We start from the raw sequence: 25,668 nt of genomic DNA on the forward strand, positions 1-25,668 counted from the left end.
ACCCAGCATGGCAATTTTGTATGTTCTTATGACATGAGCAAAAGAAAAAAGTGTGCTGCACTTCTATGCACATTTTCTTTACTTGTTTTTTTAACACTCAATGCAGTAAGAGAGAGTATTCTTATGCATCAGAATAACAAAAAAACATGCTGACCCAAAAATGTGTGCAGAAAAAATGCTTTGCATGCCCAAAAACAGAATTTGTGCATATAGGATATTTTTTCTCTGTATAAAATATAATGTATGCACACAAAATGTGACTTATGTGTATAAACCATGTTTTGCAGTTGCATATTTTGCTTTTTCTGTGCAGCTAGAGGGCAATTCTAACCCAAACTATTCTCTTACTGAATCCACCATTGAAATTTTAAGTTGATTTAAAAAAAAAAAAACTACAAGAAAATTTCCTTGTACCGGTATATATTTTTCATTATTTTTAAAATCAAATTGTTGCAAAAAACAATTTTATTCTCTTTAGGCATGTGTGTATAACCCCTTGTGAGTGGTTTAAGTCCCAGGGCACACAATCAAATTTATTTCTTTGGGGCTGCTCCGGCTAGCTGACTTGTCCGCAGCTTAATTCTCAATCCCTGGGGGGAGGGATTCTTTTTACGGGGGAGAAGCTCTTGCTTATGGCCCAGACGATGAATAAAAACCCCATTGTGCTTTGATCCCTTTAGATTGTGTGTGTCAGTGCTTCCCATGAGGTGAGAGGCTGTAAGAATTAGACAGGACCGGGACTGGGTGTAAAATAATAGTTTACTGATTCATAAAGTTAGTCCATTTTTCAAAAAAAAAAAAAAAATGTGTACATCTGACTGTTGATACAGGATTTTCTTATGGGTAGGTAGGTGTCCTTAGTTACAGACATCTGGGTAAAGCCCATGGTGATTTTAAATGTGCAAGCTCTCCCAGCGGCTGTATGGGAATCCTAGTGGAGGGGTCCCCCTTGCATTTCAGAAATTCTACTTTTAGACATTTTCTTCCCCTTGGACACCCACCTGGTCTGGTCCATTGATACTCAGAGATCCGGATGGGTTCTCCTTCTCTTGTTCCTTCTTCCTTTGATTCAGTTGTTCCTTTATCCTTAGCTGCTACTTCAGGGATTTCTCTTGTGGAAAAATCAAGGGATCAGGCTAGTTCTCGGCATTGCAACCCCAGTGGGAACGGGGGATCCAAAAACCCTACCCACTTAACTCAAAGTCCAAATATACTTTAAAATTTAACTGGATACTTCTTCCTAAACTGGGGTTCATGCCCCAGTGCTTGCCACATTCAGGGTGTGAATGGGCTCACTGATCTTCAGCTCTTGTCCTTTGAGTACAGCCAGTGAGCAGGATGAACTCAGTTCCTTCCAAAAATAGGACTCTCTTAGCCTTCAAAATCTCCCACAGCAGGATCCATCATTCATGCTTACCTACCTAAGGTTTCGAGTCTTTGGTCCCCTGGTGAGAGCCCTTTTGCTCCTAAAGGGTATCAGACTCAACAATCTGTCTGTCTGTAACTTAAAGTAAGTAGGACCCTCTGGCAGGGAGTGCATGATGAGGTATCCCTTCTGAAAGAAAAATCCTTAAGGCAAGGCCGGGAGGATTCACCAGAGTGTGGAAAAAATACATCTTTACTCTCTGACTGCTCCCTCGAACTGAATCCCCAGTATATTAAAATGGCTAGGCTAAATAGCACTGAGGCATCCAATCCAGAACCACCTGGTGGGAGGGACTAAAGGGTATGGATGGCTCCTATGTTAAAGATGTTAAGAACAGGGATAGTGGCATCTAGTGGCCAGACCGGGAGTATCTGCCACACGTGCATTTTGAGTAGCAGACCCAGTTGCTCATAAAATAGTGTCTCAGTTTAGTATGCACTGCACTGTGCTACAGCTGATAACTGTGATACGATTATTACTTAAGGTGGATTTCAGCAGCAGGAGCAAGGTTACTACAGGTGTTGATCCTCTTGAAGTATAAAGAATTTGTTGCATGCCTGTTTAACACTGCCCTCACACCACTCCTGCACAGGAGAAAAAAATGGTTAATCTCAGCAGACTCGGCACTGTGGTGTAAAAGATGACATATAACTGCTGTTTCCCCTGGCCTTGAATGCTCTGTCTGAAATGCATTAAAACAGCATTTGTGTCTTTTCTTTGGCAGAGTCTCAGGAGGATTCAGGAAATGGACAAGGACATGAGTGGCAAATCCAGCACAGACCTGGATGAGTTAAAAAATGCAGATTGGGTAAGGCTCTTGAATTAATGGATGATCTTTCTTTACTTCTAAGTGCTTTGTGGTTGTTTAAGAAGACAGTGTGCATCTACTTCAGATATGCAAGACTTTGGAGAAACAAGGTTATCCACAGAGCAACATTTGCTTACTTTCATATGTGTAAATATATACGAGAGAGAGAGCTTAAGGTAAAATTCTCTGAATGTTGCCACAATTATCAGGTTCTTTCAGAAGACTATCCCCTAACTTTTTACCGATTGGGCAGGACTGGAAGATCTTATTAGCTATGGTCATGTTATAAATATGCATGTACAAATGTAGCTCCTGTCCAAGTCAGCTCTTAGGCACAGGATGCATTGGGGGGGGGGGGGGGCAGAGTCCTGGACCATGCAAGGCCCCATGACCTCCCGGGATTCCCGCACAAGGGGCAAATGTTCTGTTTTTTCAAGGCCCTTAGGGTTTTTACTTCTCTGGGGCTCTTCTGCGCACCAGCTCCACGTACACCACAGACCATGCATCGCTCCACTGGGGGTGTTCAAAAATAAAGTCTTTACTAACAGAAACTTGTGGCAGGAAAATCAGTCTAAACACTGGCATACCACAAAACAAATCCACAGTGCAAAAATAAATCTCCGTCTCTTCTCACCCACTCTCCCAAACTGGTGGGCTCTTAAGGGAGGGTATCCTTCCACTCTGGGCCCTCCCAGTACCTCATTCTTTTTTTCTCCCTGGAGTCTCTGGCTGACTTGGGTGTAATCTATCTTTGACTCCGTGGACTTTCCTAGGCGGGATATGTTTCTCCTCAAGCTGTTCAGATCTGATGCACTATGACCCCAGCTCTTGGACTCCTGCTCCCAGCTTCTTCTCTTTTTGCACCAGAGAGCAAAGGGGTTTTTATACCCTCCTTTTACCTCTCCCAGTGAGGGAGTAGTACTCCTTCACACTCTGACATGACATAATGATGTCACATGAAGGCAAGTTCTAGTGAGACCTTTGTCACTCTGAGGACACTCTGACCAGCTATTGACATTTCGTAAAGAGCAGGGCTACCTTTTTAGGAGCAAAAATGGGCATCCTCTTACACAAATATGTAACTGCACAGCTGAAATATTTGACTGAATACTTACCTCTTGTAGCTAAGCTAGTGATGTGCCATCAATTTCTTATCAAGTAGCTCTTGTTTGAAAATGTTCAGACATTATAATGAAGCGAGAATTATCTGTCCTGAAAATTCTTTTATCTATATCAATAAATAGATTTCTACACGCAAGATAGTACACCTTACCTGCAGGAAGGTGCTACCCCACAAGTTAAGTAGAAAGAAAAAGGAAGAAACCCACTTTGTTGGTGTCATCTCCTTACAGGAGAGGTGTTCCAGCATTTGCACAGTGATTTCTAGGATGGTCATGTTTACCAGGAAACCCAAAGTTCCCTCCTAACTCTTCCCTAGATTTTTGCCCCCTCCATTTTGGGGTCTCAGCAGTAGTCTAGTACACTAGCTTCTTTTCCTATTTGTGGTAGGATTATCTGCTGCTCTTCCTCTGCCTTTCCCACATTCTCCCCCAATTTCTTTGCTCTCCTTCCCTATAGGCCGATTCAGTACATTTGGACGCGCGTTTTCGACACGCTAGCTTTACCCCTTATTCAGTTATGCTCCCCTGCCAGCAGATGAAGACAGAGTAAGCTGACGTCACAGTATATATACTCCTGCAGTGACACCAGCCTGCTAGTATTCTCCGTCTCTAGCAGATGGTGGACGTGCATCTCCCTTTGGGGATTGCTTCTGAATTTGGAAGGAGAATTTAACATAGAAAAAGAAAAGCCTCGCACTCCTGCGGTGATACCAAATGGTCCCTCCATCAGTTGAGAATTCCTGAGGTGATTTCTGTGGTCCCTCAGATGTGTGTGTTGGTCCAGTAGCTGGGTTTCCTGGGATGGACTTAGCTGATTGTACAGCTTAAAGGCAACGGGTGCAGGAGGCTGAGCACGGTGAAGACAGCATATGCCATCTCCCCCTGCAGCCGGAGACCATCTCTGTACTCAACCGGTAAGTGCTGAGCTCAGATAAGTTACAAACTTTTTTTTTTTTTTTTTTTTTTAAGACAGAGACAGTATAGAGGGGTTTACAGGACTTCCTCCGGTCTCTGTGCTTGGCGTGCCATTCTGTTGTTCGTTCCTGCTCCCATGGGGGTTAGGGGAACTGGGCAGCCTGGCGGGTTGAGCAACCCTGGTGGAATAGGCCTTGCAGTCAGGCTTTTGCCTGTGCACCGTATGGTAGGCCACCGCGGTGTTCTTGTGTGCTTCTGTGCGTACCTTACTGCCCTCTGCAGAATGTCAGTGTGCATAGTGTGTTGGCTCTGCGCGCGCATTGTAAGCTCAGTTTTAGGCATGCCTTTTGCATGCATGAATTTCTAAGCACTGGTAGTGCGCCCAGGCCTTGACACACAGTTTGTGTGTGTTTTTTTGAGCGCTTACTTTTGGGGTGCTTAGATTTTGTGTGCATAAATTTTGTGCACTTGAAATTTTTTCAGAGCAAGTCAGCTAGGGACACATTCTCCGTCACCTGTGCACTGATGGTGCCGGTGAGCAAGAAACCTAAGCACCTTTTTCTCTGTGTTGGCTGTCATATTTGGGCATCTCAGCACGATCTTGTCTGCTTCTCTCTCAGGAAGTTGATGATTCTGGAGTGAATTCCAGAGCGGTTATGGAACCTGCTGGCACATTTTTTGCTGATGCGGCTGTGTTTTGGTCCGTACCTCGGCCAGAGGAGTGGCTTTGATGGTAGCGGCCAGGAATCAACTATGGTTGTGAAATTGGTCAGCTGACGCCACCTCCAAGGCTAATCTTACAAAAATGCCCTTTAAGGGCTCTTTCTTGTTTGGAAGCGAGTTGGAGAAATTGGCTAGTAAGTGGGGCAAATCTCCGGTCCCTCATTTGCTGGAGGATAAGAAGCAGTTGCAGCGCTCCTCTGGTATGAGGGGGTCATCTCCGGGGTTCCAAGCATTTTCGTCCCTTTCAGAGGACTCAGCCTTTTGGTAGGTCTCAGTCTTTCGTCCCAGACAGTCCAAGGGAGGAGTGAGCTCAGGGAGGACAGATCCTCCCGAGCTTCCCAATGAATGTTTGCTAACTCACCTTCGGGAACAAGAGATAGGGGGAAGACTCTCTCTTTTATCAGAAGTGGGTCTAAATCACATTGGATCAGTGGGTCCTGGAGGTGATATCAGAAGGATATGTGCTGGAATTTCGCAGTATTCCACGGGACATGTTCATGGTGTCTCCTTGCCACTCCCCACAGAAGAAACAGGCAGTGGAATCTACGCTTCTAAGGCTCCTCCAGTTGAGGGCTGTGGTTCTAGTGCCTGCGTCTCAAAGAATGGGGCGATATTCCATTTATTTTGTAGTAACCAAGAAGGAAGGCTCCTTCGTCCCATTCCTGGATCTCAAAAGTGTCAACAGTCATTTGAGGGTGACTCATTTTTGCATGGGAATCTTATGCTCAGTGATAATGGCCATATAGTCGGGGGAATTTCTGACCTCCCTGGATCTGTCCAAGGCCTACCTTCATATTCCCATCCGTTTGGAGCACCAACGTTTTCTGTGTTTTGTGGTGCTGGTGCACCATTATTAGTTTTGGGCATTGCCTTTTGGTCTAGCCACCGCTCCCAGGACGTTTTCCAAGGTCATGGTGGTAGTGGTGGCATTGAGAAGAAATGGAATCCTGGTACACCTGTATTTGGATGACTGACTGAGTCAAGCCAGGAAGAGACCCACCTGATGACCCGCAAGGTGATCTCCTTGTTGCAGGAGCTCGGTTGGGTGGTGAACCTGGCCAAGAGCAGTCTTCAGCCATCTCAGTTGGAATATCTGGATGTTCGGTTCAACAAAGTTTACCTGCCAGAAGTTCAGATTCAGAAATTGATGTCACAAGTGCCTCAGTTGGTGAGCACTATACGCCCAGCACTGTGGTCCTATGTACAGGTGCTCGGTTTTATTTCAGCCAGCCTGGAAGTGGTGCCATGGGCAAGGGCACATATGCGTACTCTTAGCGCTCACTGCTGTCTCGTTGGAACCTGCAGTCTCAGGACTATTCAGTTTGGCTCCACTTGCCAATGGAAATCTGCTCTCGCTTCCAGTGGTGGTTGCAGGAGGCTCATCTGAGAGAGGGTGTTTTTGACCTCCCCAACCTGGTTAATATAAGAACATAACATAAGAACATGCCATACTGGGTCAGATCAAGGGTCCATCAAGCCTAGCATCCTGTTTCTAACAGGGCCAATCCAGGCCATAAGAACCTGGCAAGTACCCAAAAACTAAGGGGCTGATTTTAAAAGCCCTACGCGCACCGGGCCTATTTTATAATGGCCTGGCGATGCGCATAAAGCCCCGGGACACGTCTAAGACCCGGGGCTTTACAAAAGGGGCGGGGCAGGGCCAGAGGCTTCCGGTACAGCGGCCATTTGCCACTGTGTTGGAGGATCGCGTGCTGGCAGGCTGCCGGCCCGCGCAACTTTTGCCTGTCTCCAGGCAGGCACAAAAGTTAAAACAATGATTTGGTGGGAGGGGGGTTAGGTTAGGGTTAGGGGGCGGAAAGGCTAGGGGAAAGGGGTGGGAAGGTCAGGCTAGGGGGTAGGGAACGGGGGAGTCCACGGGTGTCGGTGCACCCCCTTGTGCGCGCCTGCGCGCACATGTTATATAATCAGGCGTACATGTGTGCGTGCCAGGTAGAACACGCACATGTACGCCCATGCGTATTTTTGAAAATCTACTCCTAAATCTATTCCATGTCACTGATGCTAGTAATAGCAGTGGCTATTTTCTAAGTCAACTTAATGTATAGCAGGTAACGGACTTCTCAAAGAACTTATCCAATCCTTTTTTAAACACAGCTATACTAACTGCACTAACCACATCCCCTGGCAACAAATTCCAGAGTTTAATTGTGCATTGAGTGAAAAAGATCTTTCTCAGATTAGTTTTAAATGTACCACATGCTAACTTCATGGAGTGCCCCCTAGTCCTTCTATTATCCGAAAGAATAAATAACAGATTCACATTTACCCGTTCTAGAGCCCTCATGATTTTAAACACCTTTATCATATCCCCCCCTCAGCCATCTCTTCTCCAAGCTGAACAGCCCTAATCTCTTTAGTCTTTCCTCATAGGGGAGCTGTTCCATCCCCTTTATCATTTTGGTCGCCTTTCTCTCTACCTTCTCCATCGCAACTATATCTTTTTTGAGATGCGGCGACCACAATTGTACACAGTATTCAAGGTGTGGTCTCACCATGGAGCGATACAGAGGCATTATGACATTTTCCGTTTTATTCACCATTCCCTTTCTAATAATTCCCAACATTGTTTGCTTTTTTGACTGCCGCAGCACACTGAACCGACGATTTCAATGTGCTATCCACTATGACGCCTAGATCTCTTTCTTGGGTGGTAGATGTGAGTCTCCAGGGTTGGAGAACTCCTGTCAGGAGCTGATGACCCAAGGGCATGGAATGCTGAAAAATTCCTCTGGAACAATTGCCTGGAAGCCCGGGTGGTCTGGTTGACATGTTTGCAGTTCAGCCACAGACTGCAGGGTCAAGTGGTCCGAGTGATGTCGGACAACGCAATGGCTTTAGCCTTCATCAGTCGACAGGGAGGAACCAAGAGCCAGCAAATGTTGCAGGAAATTGACCAACTTATGGAATGGGCGGAAGGACATCTACAGATGATCTCGGCCTCTCACATTGCAGCAAAAGATAACATAAGAGCAGACTTTCTCAGCAGGGAGAGTCTGGACCCAGGAGAATGGGTGTTGTCGGATAAAGTGTTTCAACTGATAGTGGATTGCTGGGGCCTTCTGTTCTTAGACCTGCTGGTGACTTCTCGCAGTGCGAAGGTTCCTCGATTCTTCAGTTGCAGGAGAGATCTGTGGTCCCTGACCATAGATGCTGTCATACAGATCTGGCTGGAAGACACATTGGCTGTTATGCCACTCCTCTATGGCTCTTGTTGGGCAGGATGGTTTGCAGGATCGAAGGCCACAGGGGGATGGTACTCCTGGTAGTACCGGATTGGCCCCGATGACTGTGGTTTGCAGATCTGTGAAGACTACTGGTGGGGACCCCCCTTTGTCTTCCACTGAACAAGAATCTGTTGCAGCAGGGACCTGTCCTTCACAAAGATCCGACTCTGTTTTGTCTTACGGCTTGGTGCTTGAGAGGGCTTGCTTGTTGAAGTGGGGATATTCTTCTACGGTGATTGCTACCTTGCTCCACTGTTGAAAGTTCTGCATTTCCTTGGCCTGTGTGTGGGTTTGGAGAGCGTTTGCGGCCTGGTGTGAGGATCCGGAATGTTTTTCCTCGTTTGGTCAAGATCCCACTCATTCTGGAATTTTTGCAAGATGGATTAAACAAAGGATTGGCCCTTAATTCCTTGAAAGTACAGTTTGCAGCTCTTGCCTGTTTCCAGGGCCTGGTGAATGGTGATTCCTTATTGTCTTGTCCGGTTGTGGCCCGTTTCTTGAAGGGAATGAAGCATCTTTGGCCTTCCTTGAAGTTACCGGTTCCTTTGTGGAGTCTTAATTTGGTGTTGGACTTCTTGGCAGGCTCTACGTTCCAACCACTTTGTAGCCTTTTCTTTCAGTTGTTGACCTTGAAGACTGTGTTTCTGGTGGCTATATGTTCTGCGTGTTGAGTTTCCGAGTTGCAGATTTTGTCTTGCCAGGAGCCGTTCCTTCAGGTGTCTCAAGGGGTGTTACAGCTGCGTACTGTTCCATTCTTCTTGCTCAGAGTGGTGTCGGAATTTCATTTGAATCGGACAATTTCCTGGCAGTCCCTGGATAAGGTATCTCCTCCTGTGTCACTTGATTGACTAGAATTTGTTTAAAGCAGCAGCTTGTGCTGACATAAACAAAAAGAAAAAAAAATCAGAATAGTGAATGCTGTCTGGGCCATTAACTTGGGAGCTTGTAATTGACTGGTGTGATTTTTGGCTATGTCGAGCAGAGCTATAACTAGGCATTTTAACACTCAAAATCAAGCAAGCATATTTGTCTCTTACTCTTATACTGGTCCTTGCTTCTCTCTCCCTCTATCCTCCTCTCTACTCTGATCCCCAGCCCCTTGTCACTCCCCCCCCCCACCCCCTACCTCCACCCAGATGGTAAAAGGAAAGTGACATGCTTCCCAAGTTTTCATTCATTGCCAGTTCCATGCTTGCATTTCAGCCATTTGTTTCCTCCCCAATATTTAAAAAGGGCTCCAGGGGCGATCCTGGAAACTACAGGCAAGATAGCCTAACTTCAGTGCCAGGAAAAAGTGGAAAGTGTTCTAAAGATCAAAATCACAGAACATATAAAAAGACATGGTTAAATGGAACAAAGTCAGCATGGCTTTACCCAAGGGAAGTCTTGTCTCACAAATCTGCTTCACTTTTTTGAAGGGGTTAATAAACATGTGGATATAGGTGAATCTGTAGATATAGTGTATTTGGATTTTCGGAAGGCATTTGACAAAGTTCCTCATGAGAGGCTTCTAAGAAAAGTAGAAAGTCATAGGATAGGTGGTGGTGACCTTTTGTGGATTACAAATTGGTTAAAAGACAGGAAACAGAGAGTAGGATTAAATGGACAATTTTCTCAGTGGAAAAGGGTATACAGTGGAGTATCTCAAGGATCTATACTAGGACCCGTGCTTTTCAATATATTTATAAATGATCTGGAAAGGAATATGATGAGTGAGGTAATGAAATTTGCAAATGATACAAAATTATTCAGAGTAGTTAAATCAAAAGCGGATTGTGATAAATTGCAGAAGGACCTTGTGAGACTGGAAAATTGGGCATCCAAATGGCAGATGAAATTTAATGTGGACAAGTGCAGGGTGATGCATATAGGGAAAAATAACCCTTGCTGTAGTTACACGATGTTAGGTTCCATATTAGGAGCTACCACCCAGGAAAGAGATCAAGGGGTCATAGTGAATAATACTTTGAAATTGTCGGCTCAATGTGCTATGGCAGTCAAAAAAGCAAACAATGTTAGGAATTATTAGGAAGGGAATAGTGAATAAAACGGAGGATGTCATAATGCCTCTGTATCACTCTATGGTGAGACCACGCCTTGAATATTGTGTACAATTCTGGTCGTCATATCTCAAGAAAGATATAGTTGCGATGGAGAAGGTACAGAGAAGGGCGACCAAAATGATAAAGGGGATGGAACTGCTTCCCTATGAGGAAAGACTAAAGGGGTTAGGGCTGTTCAGCTTGAGGAAGAGACAGCTGAGGCGGGATATGGTAGAGGTCTTTAAAATCATGAGAGGTCTAGAATGGGTAAATAAGAATCGGTTATTTACTCTTTCAGATAATATAAAGACTAGGGGGCACTCCATGAACTTAGCATGTAGCACATTTAAAACTAATTGGAGAAAATTCTTTTTCACTCATCGCACACTTAAACTCTGGAATTTGTTGCCAGGGGATTGGCCATGGTTTGGAAACAGGATGCTGGGCTTTATGGACCCTTGATCTGACCCAATATGGCAATTTCTTATGTTCTTAAAGGCTTTCTGCCCTGGGTGGTTGCCCCTTTTGTCCACCCCTAGTTACCGCTCTGTGGTCAAGAAACACAGAGATACATACTGAAAGGACAAGAGTGGTCAGTTCCTGTTGTCCTACCTCTGGTACTGTGCCAGGATTGTTTTCACACAGTTACAACTCATTTGTCTTTATAGCTGCACATCATTTGTAAACAAAACAGCTGCACACCTTAATCCCAGCGCTTGCAATTTGTCCTTGAAAAGATTTTTTTAAATGTTTAAAAGGGAAGGAATTCAAAGAATAACTAACTAGATGGCAGCAAGCAATATTTTAACAGGATTTTTCTCTTGAAGGCTTTCAAATTTCACATTTTTACAGTTCTGATGGTGTCATTTGATGATGGACAGTGGCTCCAGTGCCAGGATAGCACAGACGTGCTTCATGAGGCAGTGTTTTATTTTCTGCTTACAGATGTACAGAAGAGTTCTGTGTGTTTCTAAAATGATGTACTTTGGCTCCCCAGGCCCGGTTTTGGGTGCAGGTGATGCGAGATTTGCGTAATGGCGTAAAGCTGAAGAAGGTCCAGGAGCGTCAGTACAACCCACTTTCCATAGAGTATGAGCTGACGCCCTATGAGATGCTGATGGATGACATCCGCTCCAAGCGCTACACGCTGCGAAAGGTGATGGTAAGTTGAGCCCTTCCAGAGAGTGGGGACAGCTCTCTTTGCCTTCACAGCTGGCTCTCAGTCCTATCCAGCGATTTTGTAAATGTTTCTTTGAATTTAGAGAACACTTGCAGAACAGATAAATGAAACCATTAAGGCTTTTTGTCAAAGAGCCTGTAGCCGAGAGGGAGTGTCTGGGTGCCAGCTACCAGTTAGGCTCAGCTGATTAAACGTGAATAAATGGGCTAACAGTTATGTTACATTTCCCTATCAACTTCTCGATTACCCCCCCACCACCACCACCACCACCAAGCTTAGTTTAGTTCTGTGAGACATTACATTCATCACCAAGCATGTCATGTCTCCCATACCAGCCCTCAGCACAAACTGAAGCCTGCTGCAGAGTTGTCTTCCAGTCTGAGGGTATCTGCTACTATTTTGTACCCTGTGTTTGAAAGGAAATCATGGCAGCATTCCCAAACTAGATATACTCACTGTAAAGAAATAATTGTATATTATCCATTTTTAAGGCATATCCTCTATATTTAATTTATTTTGACTTGTACAACCTTTTGTGTGGCTAGCTACTAGTCTACTTCTGTACTTGTCTACATATAAAGTGTGTGATACCATAACAAATAGCTGGATGTATTTTTAGCCTTTTTGCTTTGGAAACATAGCTGGTCTTTATGATTAAAATTCTCCCACTTCACCCTTTATGTCTTGACTCTGTGTCTGATGGGCTTTGTGCACTCAGGGCTGTGTAAGAATATCATGTGAAGAAACAAACTGACATCTGTTGCAACCTGAAGGGCTCCTGAAGCATTGGCAGTACTAATGATTCTCACAGGACAAGTAGGATGGTAGTCCTCACATATGGGTGACATCACAGGATGGAGCCCAATCACGGAACACTTTTGTCAAAGTTTCTAGAACTTTGACTGGCACCTACTGGGCATGCCCAGCATGGCACTAAACCTGCAGCCAGCAGGGGTCCCTCTTCAGTCTTCTTTTTTCCGCGCAGCAGTAGCCACGCGGGTTAAGGAGCTCCACAGAGATTCCTGACAGGAATTTTCCTCACGGAATTAGTAAAAACCTTCATACCCCACAGAGGTCCCTCCTTCGAATTTTTGACTCCGCGGTACTCCGGTAAGTGTTTTACCCGGTTTCGATAGATTCCCGTCGAGTTTGGCCCTCACGGCCATCAACCATACTGTGGCTAAATTTTTCAAAGGCCATGGTGTCGTGGTTCTGTCGGTGCCCGGACTGTACTCGCACCATGTCCATTACAGACCTGCATAAAGTCTGTGTAATGTGTCTTGGGTACGAGCATGATGTCCTGACTTGCACCAAATGTGCCTTAATGACACCAAAAGGTCACAAGGCCAGAATGGAGAAAATGGAACTTCTCTTCCGTTCTCAAACTCCTCCGCCATCAATTGCATCGACGTCGTCTGAACCGGCACCGTTCACTTTGCGCCAGTATCGGCCACCGGCCGGTGACCGTCCGGCGTCGACAACTTCTCGGCCTTCAACTACCTCTGCTCCCCCTCAGGACCGAGGGGATTGTAGAGAGAAACATAGGCATCGACACTGCAAGTCTCGGACCATCGAGGAAGGAAAATCTTCAACCTCACCATAGTCCGAGCCGCCATCAAAGAAACCCCGCCCAGAAAAGGTACTGACCCTTTCTGCGACTGGGTCACTGAGGCAACCCTCAGCCGGACGCCACGACTCCGCCTTTAACGGTGGTCCCTCCGGCTATGCCTCTGCATCCTTCCTCCCTTCCGGAGCCGGGGCTGCTTGCTCCAGGTCTCCGTGAAGAACTGGACTGGATGGTTCAGGAGGCCATCGATAAGGTGAAGCACAGACTCCAAGTTCCTCCGAAACCGGTGCCGATCGTGGAACCGACCACTGATCCGATTCCGGCAGCAGTGGCACCGCTGCTCTCGAAGATGGAAGCGCTTATAGCCGCTTTTCCACCGATGGATCCTGGATCACCGATTGCTCCGGTGCCCTCCCCGCTTACCCTGTCATCGGGAGGGGAAACACCGTTCTGCATTCCTCTATCGGGAGTCCTGCCGATGCCGCAACCATAGATGCCGATGCGCCTATCAGTGCCACTGATCCATCCCTCGATGCCTTCATCGGTGCCTCCAGCACTTCCCTCAATGCCTTCGGAGCCTAGACCAGGACCTTCAGGAATACCATCGTCCCGTCCTTCTAGGGCTCCTAGAGTGGCAGGTCCTAATCCCTATGACACCTGGACAGACTATTCTTCTCAAGACACAGATGACTTGCCATCGCCACCTTCTCATACTGAAAGCAGGAAGCGTTCTCTTCCTTCATTTCCTTCATAAACTTTGTGAAGGAAATGTCTGAATTGGTTCCCTTCCAATGACAGACATCAAATGATGGAGCTGTTACAATTCCTGGATTCTCCCAAGGAAATAACCTCCAGCCCTATTCACCAGTTTCTTTTAGATCTCCTCAAAAAGAACTGGGAACACCCTGGTTCTGTTGCTCCAGTCAACAGAAAAGCTGATACCACTTATTTGGTCCAGTCAGCCCCATGTTTCCAGAAACCTCAGCTGCATCACCAATCTGTGGTTGTAGAATCTGCCCAAAAAAGGGCAAAAAGATCAAAACCCCACTCTTCCTTTCCCCCAGGTAAGGAACAGAAATTCCTGGATGCCATTGGCTGGCGTGTCTTCCAGGGATCGATGCTTATCTCTCGGATCGCCTCCTACCAGCTATATATGACCCAGTACAACAGGGTCTTATTCAAGCAGATACAGGACTTTGCAGAATCCCTGCCTCAGCAATTCCAAGAACATCTTCTAACCCTAGTGCACAAGGGTTTTGAGGCAGGGAAGCATGAAATAAGATCTTCTTATGACATCTTTGACACCTCTTCCAGGATATCTGCAACTGCTATTTCGGCAAGAAGATGGGCCTGGCTTAAGTCTTCGGACTTGCGCCCTGAAGTACAAGACAGATTATCTGATCTGCCCTGCATAGGAGACAATCTGTTTGGGGAACAGATTCAGCGGATGGTGGCAGAACTCAAGGACCATCATGAGACCCTTTGCCAGCTCTCTCTGATGCCCTCTTGAGTATTCCTCCAAACAGCCTTTCAGGAAGGATACAAAAAAGTCATTCTTCCATCCAAAGAAATCCTATCCACCACAGTCTAGGACTCGTTCCACGAGACCTTTCCAAAAGGCCCAGTCTCGTCAACCTCGTAAACAAAAGCCGCAAGCAGCTCCTCAGCCGGGATCTGCTTCCGTTTTTTGACTCCTGCATAGAGAGCAGCAGCCAGTTTCCACTGCCTCAAATACAAGTGGGAGGTCGATTGTGCCATTTCAGCAACAGGTGGCACACAATCACCTCAGACCAGTGGGTCCTTACCATAATCTCTCAAGGTTATTGCCTGAACTTTCTCTCCATTCCACGGGACTCCCCACCTCTACCGGCATGGGGAACATCCGAACACTCACTACTCCTGGAGCAGGAGATCTCCCTCCTTCTCCAGTCCAGAGCAATAGAAACCAGTACCTTACTCTCAACAAGGCCTAGGATTCTATTCCCGGTACTTTCTAATCCTCCAAAAATCGGGAGGTGTTCGTCCAATTCTGGACCTGCGTGCCCTCAAGTACCTCCAACGAGAAAAGTTCAAGATGGTAACCTTGGGTTCCCTCCTTCCTCTTCTGCAAAGAGGAGACTGGCTCTGCTCTCCCGATCTCCAAGATGCATACATGCACATTGCGATAGATCCATCTCATCGCATGTTCCTGAGATTTCTAGTAGGCCCCAAGCACTATCAATACCGAATGCTCCCATTCGGCCTGGCATCTGCACCTCGAGTCTTCACCAAGTGCCTCGTAGTAGTAGCAGCCTTTCTCAGGATTCATGGTGTTCACGTCTACCCCTATCTAGAGGATTGGTTGATCAGGGCTCCCACTCAGCAAGCTGCTCTGTCATCCCTACGTCTTTCTTTACACAATCTGATTTCGCTAGGATTTCTTGCCAACTACGCAAAATCCTGCTTAGTCCCATCTCAAACTTTATCATTCGTAGGGGCAGACTTGGACACCTTGCAGGCAAAGGCATTTCTGCCTCGACAGCAAGCTCTCACTCTCATCTCTCTCGCACACCAGCTACAGTCTCAGCAACGCACGACTGCACGCCACTTCCTCATCCTACTGGGACACATGGCGCCCTCAGTACAGGTTACCCCAATGGTCCGCTTGGCCATGAGTGTCATGCAGTGGACTCTAAGGTCACAATGGACTCAGTTCGTCCAACCTCTATCAACCACTGTCCACATCACCGACTCACTCAGTCAGTCTCTAGCCTGGTTGAAAAATCAGATCAATCTCCTCTAAGGCCTGCCCTTCCAGGCTCCAGACCCTCAAATAATTCTCACCACCGATGCTTCCAACCTCGGCTGGGGAGCCCATGTGGCCGATTTGCAAACACAAGAAACTTGGTCTCCAGAGGAAGCCAAACTGAAATCAATTTCCTGGAGGTTCGAGCAATCAGATATGCTCTCAGGATAATTCAGGATCGCTTTTCCAGTCAGGTCATCCTGATTCAGACATACAACCAGGTGGCCATGTGGTACATCAACAAGCAGGGAGGGATGGGCTCCTTCCTACTGTGTCAGGAAGCTGCGCAGATATGGGCAGAGGCCCTTTCCCACTCGATGTACCTCAGGGCCACCTATTTGCCGGGAGTGGACAATGTGTTGGCGAACAACCTAAGTCGCGCTTTCTATCCGCACGAGTGGTCCCTCAACCCCTCAGTAGCGGACGCCATATTCCAACGTAGGGGTCATCCTCGCATAGACCTCATTGCGTCACCTCAAAACCGCAGCCAACACTCACAGCCAAGAGATGCGTTCTCCCTCTCATGGGCAACCGGTCTCTTATATGCATTCCCTCCACTTCCACTTCTTTCGAAGACTCTCGTTACGTCAGGACAAGGGACGCATGATCCTGATAGCACCTCACTGGCCTCACCAAGTGTGGTTTCCAATACTTCAGGATCTCTCCATTCGCAGGCACATTCCCTTGGGAACGGACCCGCTTCTGATCACTCAGAACAGCGGAGGTTAATTCTTCAGCTACTTAACCTTTCGGAGCCAGTTTCCCGTGTCCTGATTGCTTCACAGAAGCCTTCCACGAGAAGGTATTACCTATACAAATGGAATAGGTTTAAGTCATGGTGTTCTTCTCAATCCCTTGATCCCTTTACCTGTTCCACCACGAAGTTTCTGGACTATCTCTGGCACTTGTCAGAATGATGTCTAAAAACTTCCTCCTTCAGAATGCATGTCAGTCCAGTGGCCGCCTTCCATAAAGGTGTCGGGCGATGTTCCTATTTCAGTACAACCCCTCGTAACACGTTTTCTGAAAGGCTTGCTTCACCTCAAGCCTCCACTACGCCCTCTGGCCCCTTCTTGGGACCTCAATCTGGTTTTGGGTCGGCTCATGAAACCACCATTCGAGCCTCTCCAATCCTGTGATCTTCGTTATCTCACGTGGAAAGTGATTTTTCTTTTGGCAATCACATCTGCTCACAGAGTTATTGAGTTACAGGCCCTAGTTAGCTATCTGCCTTACACTAAACTTCTACAGGACCGGGCAGTACTCCGCACTCACCCTAAGTTCTTACCTAAAATAGTATCAGAGTTTCACATTAATCAATCCATTATACTACCTACCTTCTTTCCCAGGCCTCACTCCAATCCAGGAGAACAGGCTCTGCATACCCTTGACTGTAAACGGGCTCTAGCCTTCTATCTAATTCTAGACCATACAGCTGCCCACAGGAAAAGTACTCAATTGTTTGTCTCTTTCCATTCCACCAAATTGGGGCAGCCTGTGGGTAAGCAGACTCTCTCCTACTGGTTAGCGGACTGCATATCCTTTTGCTATCAGCAAGCAGGCATTCCACTTCAAGACCGTGTTAAGGCACACACTGTGAGGGCCATGACGACTTCAGTAGCACGCCTATGCTCTGTGCCGCTTCCTGACATTTGCAGGGCTGCTACCTAGAGTTCTCTCCATACCTTTTACAGCCCATTATTGCTTAGACAAGGCTGGAAGACAAGATTCCATCTTCGGCCAGTCTGTCTTGCGAAACCTTTTTACAACTTGATATACCAACACCCTTCTGCCTGCCCGTTAGGGTTCAGCATGTCCTCTACCAAATTCCTCCCCAATACTTGTGCCTATTGCACATCTTGGGTACATTTGGTGCATTTCTCGGACTTCCTCAGCTCGGTACTCACCCATATGTGAGGACTACCATCCTGCTTGTCCTGTGAGAAAGCAAATGTTGCTTACCTGTAACAGGTGTTCTCACAGGACAGCACGATGTTAGTCCTCACGAAACCCGCCCGCTGCCCCGCGGTGTTGGGTTTGTTACGTTTTCTTATTTTATTTTTCGGCACTTCCTGTAGCTTTAAACAAGACTGAAGAAGGACCACTGCTGGCTGCAGGTTTAGTGCCATGCTGGGCATGCCCAGTAGGTGCCAGTCAAAGTTCTAGAAACTTTGACACAAGTGTTCCGTGATTGGGCTCCATCCTGTGATGTCAACCATATGTGAGGACTGACATCCTGCTGTCCTGTGAGAACACCTGTTACAACTAAGCAACATTTGCTATCTCCTGATAATAGCTTTTCCTAGCTGTCCACATGTCCTGGTAGTCTGTGTGGAAGCTCTCTCAGGGGAAATGGTGTTCAGCTGTGAGCAGAAAGTTTGGTTCCAAGTTTAGGCCCTGAGTTGAAAAGCAACAACAAAAAAAAGGATTATTTCTCTTCTCACAACCATTCAGAACATGAAGTTGCTGGGTTAGCCCGGTGACTCTGTGGTGCTGTCCGCTGCCATGAGGAAGGTCCCAGGTTAAAAACCTCATGTAGTTAGAATATATTGGAGAATCCTGAGGCAGAAAATGTGTAGTCCTAAAGTCAAGCTATATGTTTACCAGTAGCCAAATGTGCTATTGTGCAGAATATTGAAGTTAGGGCTTGGGCATGTTGTATGATGAGTAAGCTAATGCTGTGAGTGTTAATAATCTTGAAGAGAGCTAAAAAAGAGTTCCAGATTTTAGTTTAGATCTGTGCTCATGAGCGCAAGGCTTCTGTAGAGTACTGATATGTGGTGTACTTGATTGGGAAGTCCTGAAAGTTTGTGCCCTGTAGTCACATGCATCGAGACTGACACCAGCTGCTTGGAACATGGAAGCAGAAATGTTGGTGAGTCATAAATGATAGCCCTAAAGTACCTTAGCCCTGTGTGTTCTTCCTCTAGCTCCAAACACACATTGACTTTGATTTAAAACAGTGGAGTAGCATTGGAACAGGGTCTGGATAGGTTAGGACAAGAGGAGATTTTCAAAGGTTGGACTCTAAGAATCTTATTCAATAAAGTTGTTTTTTCCATAAGCACAAAATTAGACATAAGGCTTGATATATACCAAGATATTTTCCCATAGTCACAGAAAATAAAAAAAAAAGCATCTCTAAAGCAGGCCCCTAGTTGTCTTTGAGTAAGGTCCTAAGTGGGTGAAGTATGTACCTGAGCTTGGGTAGGGTTAGCTGCTTGAGAGTGTTGAACTAATCTCCAATGCTGTATACTTGTTTCCTTTGCCTTATGAAGATTTATATTGTCCCAGTATTGAACTCACATCAGATCCTGGATCTGCCACAGCTTAGGGGTGAAGTACCAAGAATAGCACCTAAGTGGCAAAAGAGATACCCTCCGGGGTCATCTTCCTCAACGCCAAAGAAACCAGCGCTATCTGCCTGGGGTTCCAATGGCACAGACCCTTCTTTGACACCGAAACAGGAGGCAGCTTCTTTGGTTCAGATGCTGTCGTACTTCATAGCACAGAAGATTCCTGGGGTCCCAAATCATTTATTCTACCCAGACCTGATGCCCACTGGTCGCATTTCATCTCATCGGTGTGGATTGCACATTCTAAGACTCAGTCAGCCCCCTCAGTGCAGAATACAAAGGTTACTTCAATCTCCTTGGAGCAATGTGCCTCACTGCACAAGCAGAAAAGTCTCTCTGTTGGGAGCACTAGTAAATGTAAAATACCAACATCTAGTAAGAGAAAAATCTTTAGTTTTATTATAAGATATCTTATAAGGAACAGTGCTTACCAAACAATGTAGAGTAAACTTCAGGTCAGAGCTCCTGAGCTGTTGCACTCAGTTAAATATGTGACTGCCCCTAGACTTACACACCAATGGGTTAGTTTGTTTGTATAACATATTCCAGTTGGTTGGAATTATTTTATCTCCTATATGCTTAACACTACATTCTTGTAAGTCATATGATTTCTTGTAACTTGATCCTAGAAGGCAGAAACAGAATTCAATGCTGACATTTTACATATTAATTATCCTTTAGTATACTTTTTAGTGTTTATGCAGCCTTGGCCGTTACCACAAGTCTGATCAGTTCAATCTTATTATGCTGTTATCTTTCTTCACTGCCACCAACCAGCCTATCTCTGTAGAGACTTCCCCCCAAAGCAAAGCACCCTTGCACCTGTACCATGGAAGGCAGAGCTAAGGCACAGATGATGATTTCACTGGCACTGGTGATCAGACCTGGCACCAGTCAGCAAGAGGCATATGTGCAACTGGTACGAAGAATATAAGAAACTAAAGCTTCTACAGTTGCATCCATTCCTTCTCTGAGCTCCTACTCAGCACCACTGGCATCAGCAGCCCTTAGTGAGGATGAACCAATGTCTCTCTTTCAGCTCCAGCCCAAAGGATCCCTCAAACAATGAGAGCCCAGAGTTTGGAGTTAGTGATGAATTCCTTTGTCTCCTTAAGCTCTGAAAACCAGATAAGGAATTTGAAACTTTTCCTGTCTGAGACGGAGGAAATGTTTCTGTATAGTGAGGCAGCTCAGAGTACCCCAGAGATTCATTTCTGTGCATATTCTCCTCAAGGATCTGCAGATGAGGGTGTGACAAGTTTCAATTTCATGTCTTCTGATAGCCTACGTTTTAAGTTGAGGCCTTCCCTGACTTTGGAGTAGTCCAGTCTGTGGTGGTGGAGTCAGCATTTGAAGTGTGCAAAGTGCACCTGGGTTCATTCTAACATGCCTCCTGGGAAGGATCCAAAGGTGTTGGATGAGTTTGGGAATAAGATCTTCCAGGGTTCCATGCTTAGCTCTTGGGGAGTGGCTTATCATTTGTACATGATGCAATACCTACACAAATGTGTGTTTAAAAGCTGAAGCCTTTGCCAGAATCATCAGACCCTAGACATGCAAAGTTCCATCGAGCCAAGGATGAATGTAAGAAGCATCTTATCTGTGACGCATAAAAAACGTTCATTACCGTGGCCAGTACTTTGACTGCTTCTGTAGGCGTCAGAAGGCTTGTGTGGTTGCAAGTGAGCAGAATGTGTGAAAATGCACGCAACTGTCTAGCAGATGTGCCCTGAATAGGGGAGAATTTGATCAGAAATAAGGTGCAGAAAACAGTGACCCAGATTAAGGAATACTTTTCCTGCAAGGATCCGTTTTTCCAAAGATGTCCCTTTTGCTCTTTTCAATATTATCGAGCTCCTCCTACTCTTCAGCAGGAGCAGCTGTGCACAAGAGATCGGCAGAGAAGGAGTCAGCTGAAAGCTCAGCCTAAGACTGGAACCAGTTTTTGATGTCCATGAGGCCTGCCCCCTCAAGCATGGGGAAGGGTCTAATCTTTTTTCCTAGAGTGGGTCTGTTTCACCAAGGACAAGTGAATCACATGGTCATGGTGGTTCATGGTCTTCTTTTGACTCGTTTGCACATATGGGGCCTGCAGCATGACTTCTGATTCCAGTAGGATAAACTGCTCCAGCCTTTATCCCATCAAATCTCAGTGACTCCCAAGATGCAGCTGTCCCTCCAATGGTGGATGACCCGCTTGGATAATTTGTTTGTACATGCGGTATATCAAGTTTAATAATAAATAATATATCACTTAAGGAACACTCGAACTCACAATCAAGTTTCTCAGCTGTTCATGTCCTAGATTGGGAAGGGCAATTGCCAAACAAACTCTAATTGGCTAGTGGACCGTACAGTGCATTGTTTTGCATTGGCTGTCTTACAGATTACAGACTTTGTCAAGATTAATTGGGTGAGAGACATGTTGTCGTCAGTGACTTATCTCAGGGCCATTGCTGGTGCTTTAATACTGGTTTTTATATAGGATACCATGCCGCCTCCTTTCCTTACTACCTGGTCCTTCCTGAATAGATTGTAGCCAGGTATAGCTATATCCCAGTGCTGGTTTTCCATGTACCAGGTCTCAGTGACAGCTACTATATCTAAATCATCATCTTCCATGATTGCATCTAGATCTGTGACTTTATTCCCCATACTATGAGCATAAGTGTACATAGCTTTCCAAATATTGTTCTTCTAGAAGTAGGGAGATCTTGGATTCTCTGCAAGGAGAACTGTTCTGTCAACTGGTAATGGAATCCACACAGAAGGGGGCGATACTGGACCTGGTGCTTACCAACAGGGACAGTATTTCTGATGTTGCAGTGGATGATCATTTGGGAACCAGTGACCACCGGATGGTGTGGTTCAATATTAGGATGCAAGCGATGAAGGTTCATTCTAAGGCGAGGGTCCTAGACTTCAGGAAAGCTAACTTCCTCAAAATGGGGGAGTACCTCAAGGAGTCGTTAGCTGGATGGGAAAGTCTAGGGGAAGTAGAAGGGCAGTGAGCAAACCAAGGATATATCATAAGAGCAACTAATCTTTTTGTTAGGAATGAAAATAAAGGGAAGAGGAAAAAAGGCCGTTATGGTTTTCTAAAGCAGTAGCTGAAAGGTAAGGGAGAAAAGGTTAGCATTCATAAATTATAAGAGGTCACAGAAAGAGAAGACAGGTGACAGTATGTGGAAAAATTAAGAGAAGCTGGGAAAGTAGTCAGAAATGTGAAAATTCAAATATAAGAAAAAATAGCAAATACGGTAAAATGGAGGACTTTTTTTTTTTTTTTTAAAGATATGTTAGTGATAGAACAAAGTGCAGAAGTGGTATTGTGAGACTCAAAGGTGAAGGGGAGGAATATGTAGAGGCTCATGGGGAAAAAGCAAAATTGCTTAACATATTTATTTATTTATTTATTTATTTATTTTGTATACCGACTTTCGATCGAGATATCACATCGGTTTCCAGATAACAGGTTGAATAGGGCGAGAACTGCCCTATTTTTACATTGTAACAAGATAACAATTAAATTAATTTAAACAATAAAATAAAATACCATAAGAAACATTGCAACAGTTGTATATATAAATGTGAGTATAGAGTTGTGGCATATAGCCTATTTACAAAATGTACAATATGTCTTGGGTACGGGTAGAGAGGGGACAAGGATATGGGAGGAAAGGGAGGGAGGGAGGGAAAGGTGGGGGGGTGGTGAAGGGGGAATGGGGTGTTAAGCGTTAGTGCAGTGTGGTAGTCAAGTGGGTAGGCTTTTAAGAACATGTATTTCTGTTCAGTGTACAGTGTACACTGTGGAAGGGCCTGGAGCAAGACCAAATAAAACAAACACAAATTAGATTGGAAGTGAGGTAAACCTCAGTGTGTTTGTGAGGAGCTATCTAAACTTAAAGTAGATAAGGTGATGGGGCTGGATGGATACATCCTAGGGTAATAGGATACATCCTAGGGTAATAGGTAATAAGGAACTTAGAGATGTCCTGGCAGCTCTGCTGGCTCATCTTTTCAATGTTACTTTAGAGTCTGGAGTAATTCTGGAGGACTGGAAAAGGGTGGATGTGGTTCCTAACATTCTCAGAAACTAGTTTGCAGTTGAAATGTAAGCAGGCTCCTTTTTTAAACTCATTTGAGGGTAATTAAAATAGGGACTGTTCTGCATGCATTGCAGTGCGACTGTACGCCTTCTGAGCGTGGTTTGTAAAAACAAAGGGACTGATGCAATATTTATGCGCAGAAAGCGGGCGCTGCACAGTCAGTGCCCGCTTTCCTAACGCGCCATGCAATATTTAATTAGGGGTCGCTTTATCAAGGAGGTGCTAGGGGCACGCTCCTTGATAACGGGAGTCTGAGAGCATCGGCTGTCCGCCGATTAGGAAAACAGACGCCAAATTTATCGGCATTGGTTTTCCTAAACACCGCACAGCCAGGGGTTCAGGAAACGGACGCTTGTCAATTGAGTGTCCATTTCCTGCACCCGACTGCTGGCGCTTTGTTTTTAACTTTTTTTTTTTTTGTTAGTTTTGTTAGTTTATTAAAGATTTTTCCTCCTACTTAATATCACAATGATCACAATGATATCACAATGATATTAAGTAGGAGGCAGTACAGAAAATCAGTTTTTTCTGCTTTTCTGTACTAGTTTAAGGAGCACCCAACAATTAACGCCTGCTCCGGACAGTTGTTAATTTCTGATTGCTAAAATGCATTTGCATGTGATGAGCACTATTAGTTTCACTCCAGGTTGGATGTGGGTTGTAGAGGCACTAATCCCCTTATTGCATAAAGGGATTAGTTAGCGCCTCTACAACCCGCATCCAACTGCGGGTTATACAGTGCGCTCGGCCCCAAAGTGTATACCACTGCTACCCTCACCAGATAGTGCACCTTTTGGTGCTGGAATCTTTAAGTACACAGGACAGTGTCCTGCATTCTTTATAGCCATAATATAGTGAATGAAAGTAATGTGTGTTCTCAATGTGCTTGACAGGTGCAAGGCGATATTCCTCCTCGATTAAAAAAGAGTGCCCATGAAATAATCCTGGACTTCATCCGATCCCGGCCTCCATTAAATCCCGTACGTAATCCAGCTGCTTTCTCCTCAAAATAAAACTCACGTGAAAAAAGGAAAAAAAAAACTGCACATGTTCAAGAATATTGTATAGTCCTGCTTCCTTTGTGAGGTGTTCTTGACATATTTGCTTGCACCAAACCTGGAACATTTCTCTCTCCTTGTTGTGCCCTGCTAATGAGCTTGATAGGATCCCTGAAGCTCTACAAGCACAGTCACCTGTCTTTCCCAAGACTGCTGTGCTGCATCAGGGGTCTATGAAATCACATCCCATAGGAATCAAAGGTGTAATAACTGCCCTTGTGAAAGTCTCCATAAGAAATCAAATCCATCTTTTCTCCTCTTCCGCTACCCCTTTTTTTCATAAACAATTCCTAGCTAAAATCACTTTCACTGTGCTCTCAGCTAACAGGGTTCCTGTGAGATATCTCATTGTGCTCATATGTGTTAAAGAATCCCCACAAATAAAATAAAATTTTGGTGAAATGACTTTCCTCTGCAGTAATCAAAACTCTAAATAGATTTCTGTTTTTGGCACAAATGTCTCTCAAAATTCTCCTCCTCCTGTTTTCTTTTCGCAGGTTGCGGCCAGAAAACTGAAGCCCACTCCGCCACGGCCACGGAGCCTCCACGAGAGGATACTAGAAGAAATCAAAGCAGAAAGAAAACTGCGTCCTGTCTCGCCAGATGAGATCCGGCGCAGTAAGCTAGGTGAGGGCTAAGCTGCGGCCCAACTGGAGCTATCAGCATGGGGATTCCAGACAGGGGCCAGAGCAGCTGCAGATTTTATACTCTGATCTCAGTGGAATAAGATTCTTTGAGTTGTTGTGTCTGGGTATTCACAGAGATAGCACACAGCCCTGATTTATGTTACTCTTTCTAACAGTGTTTGCCTTATTGACACTTGTTTACACATCCATTTTTTTTTTTTAAATTTCAAATAACAGCATCAGCCTCAGCAAAATGGGAATTAAAAAATTTATCTATCTGGTTATCACAGTTTTGTTTGTTGCCACAAATTTAATTATGCTTTGTACTTTTTTTTTGATGGGGGGTGCTCTCCTGTTTCTTCCTGGTCTTTTGGGCTTCCAGCTCAATTGGAACTAACCTCTTCAGCGGTTATAGCACTATGACATTGTGTCTCCATTTACAACTTTCTGGGTTTTTCCTCTCCCAACTCACATAACTGACTTTGCATGACATTCTGTCACTAGGGGCCATGCACCAAGGCTCCGTTTGAAGCCCTGCATGGATACTAAGTTCATCCACTAGATGTCATTGTTGTGCATTGACTCACTCCCCCATCCCCAGATTTATAAATATTAGAGGTGTGCACAGGAACAATTTTATTCATTCTCCCAGGACACGCAGGATGGTAGTCCTCACATATGGGTGATATCATTAGATGGAGCCCTGT

The 25,668-nt window shown here is 45.4% G+C and overlaps 1 protein-coding gene across 1 annotated transcript in view; it reads left to right on the plus strand.

The window, feature by feature from the left end:
* SPIRE1 (spire type actin nucleation factor 1) overlaps positions 1-25,668 on the plus strand; it is a 472,800-nt gene that overhangs the window by 291,535 nt on the left and 155,597 nt on the right. Inside the window, exons 5-8 of the mRNA XM_029590957.1 lie at positions 2,151-2,234; positions 11,278-11,442; positions 24,171-24,257; positions 24,833-24,962. Of these exons, the coding sequence (XP_029446817.1) occupies positions 2,151-2,234; positions 11,278-11,442; positions 24,171-24,257; positions 24,833-24,962 (466 nt within the window). The remainder of the gene's footprint in view (positions 1-2,150; positions 2,235-11,277; positions 11,443-24,170; positions 24,258-24,832; positions 24,963-25,668) is intronic.

Source organism: Rhinatrema bivittatum, chromosome 2, assembly GCF_901001135.1.
Source record: "Rhinatrema bivittatum chromosome 2, aRhiBiv1.1, whole genome shotgun sequence".
Classification (NCBI taxonomy): domain Eukaryota; kingdom Metazoa; phylum Chordata; class Amphibia; order Gymnophiona; family Rhinatrematidae; genus Rhinatrema; species Rhinatrema bivittatum.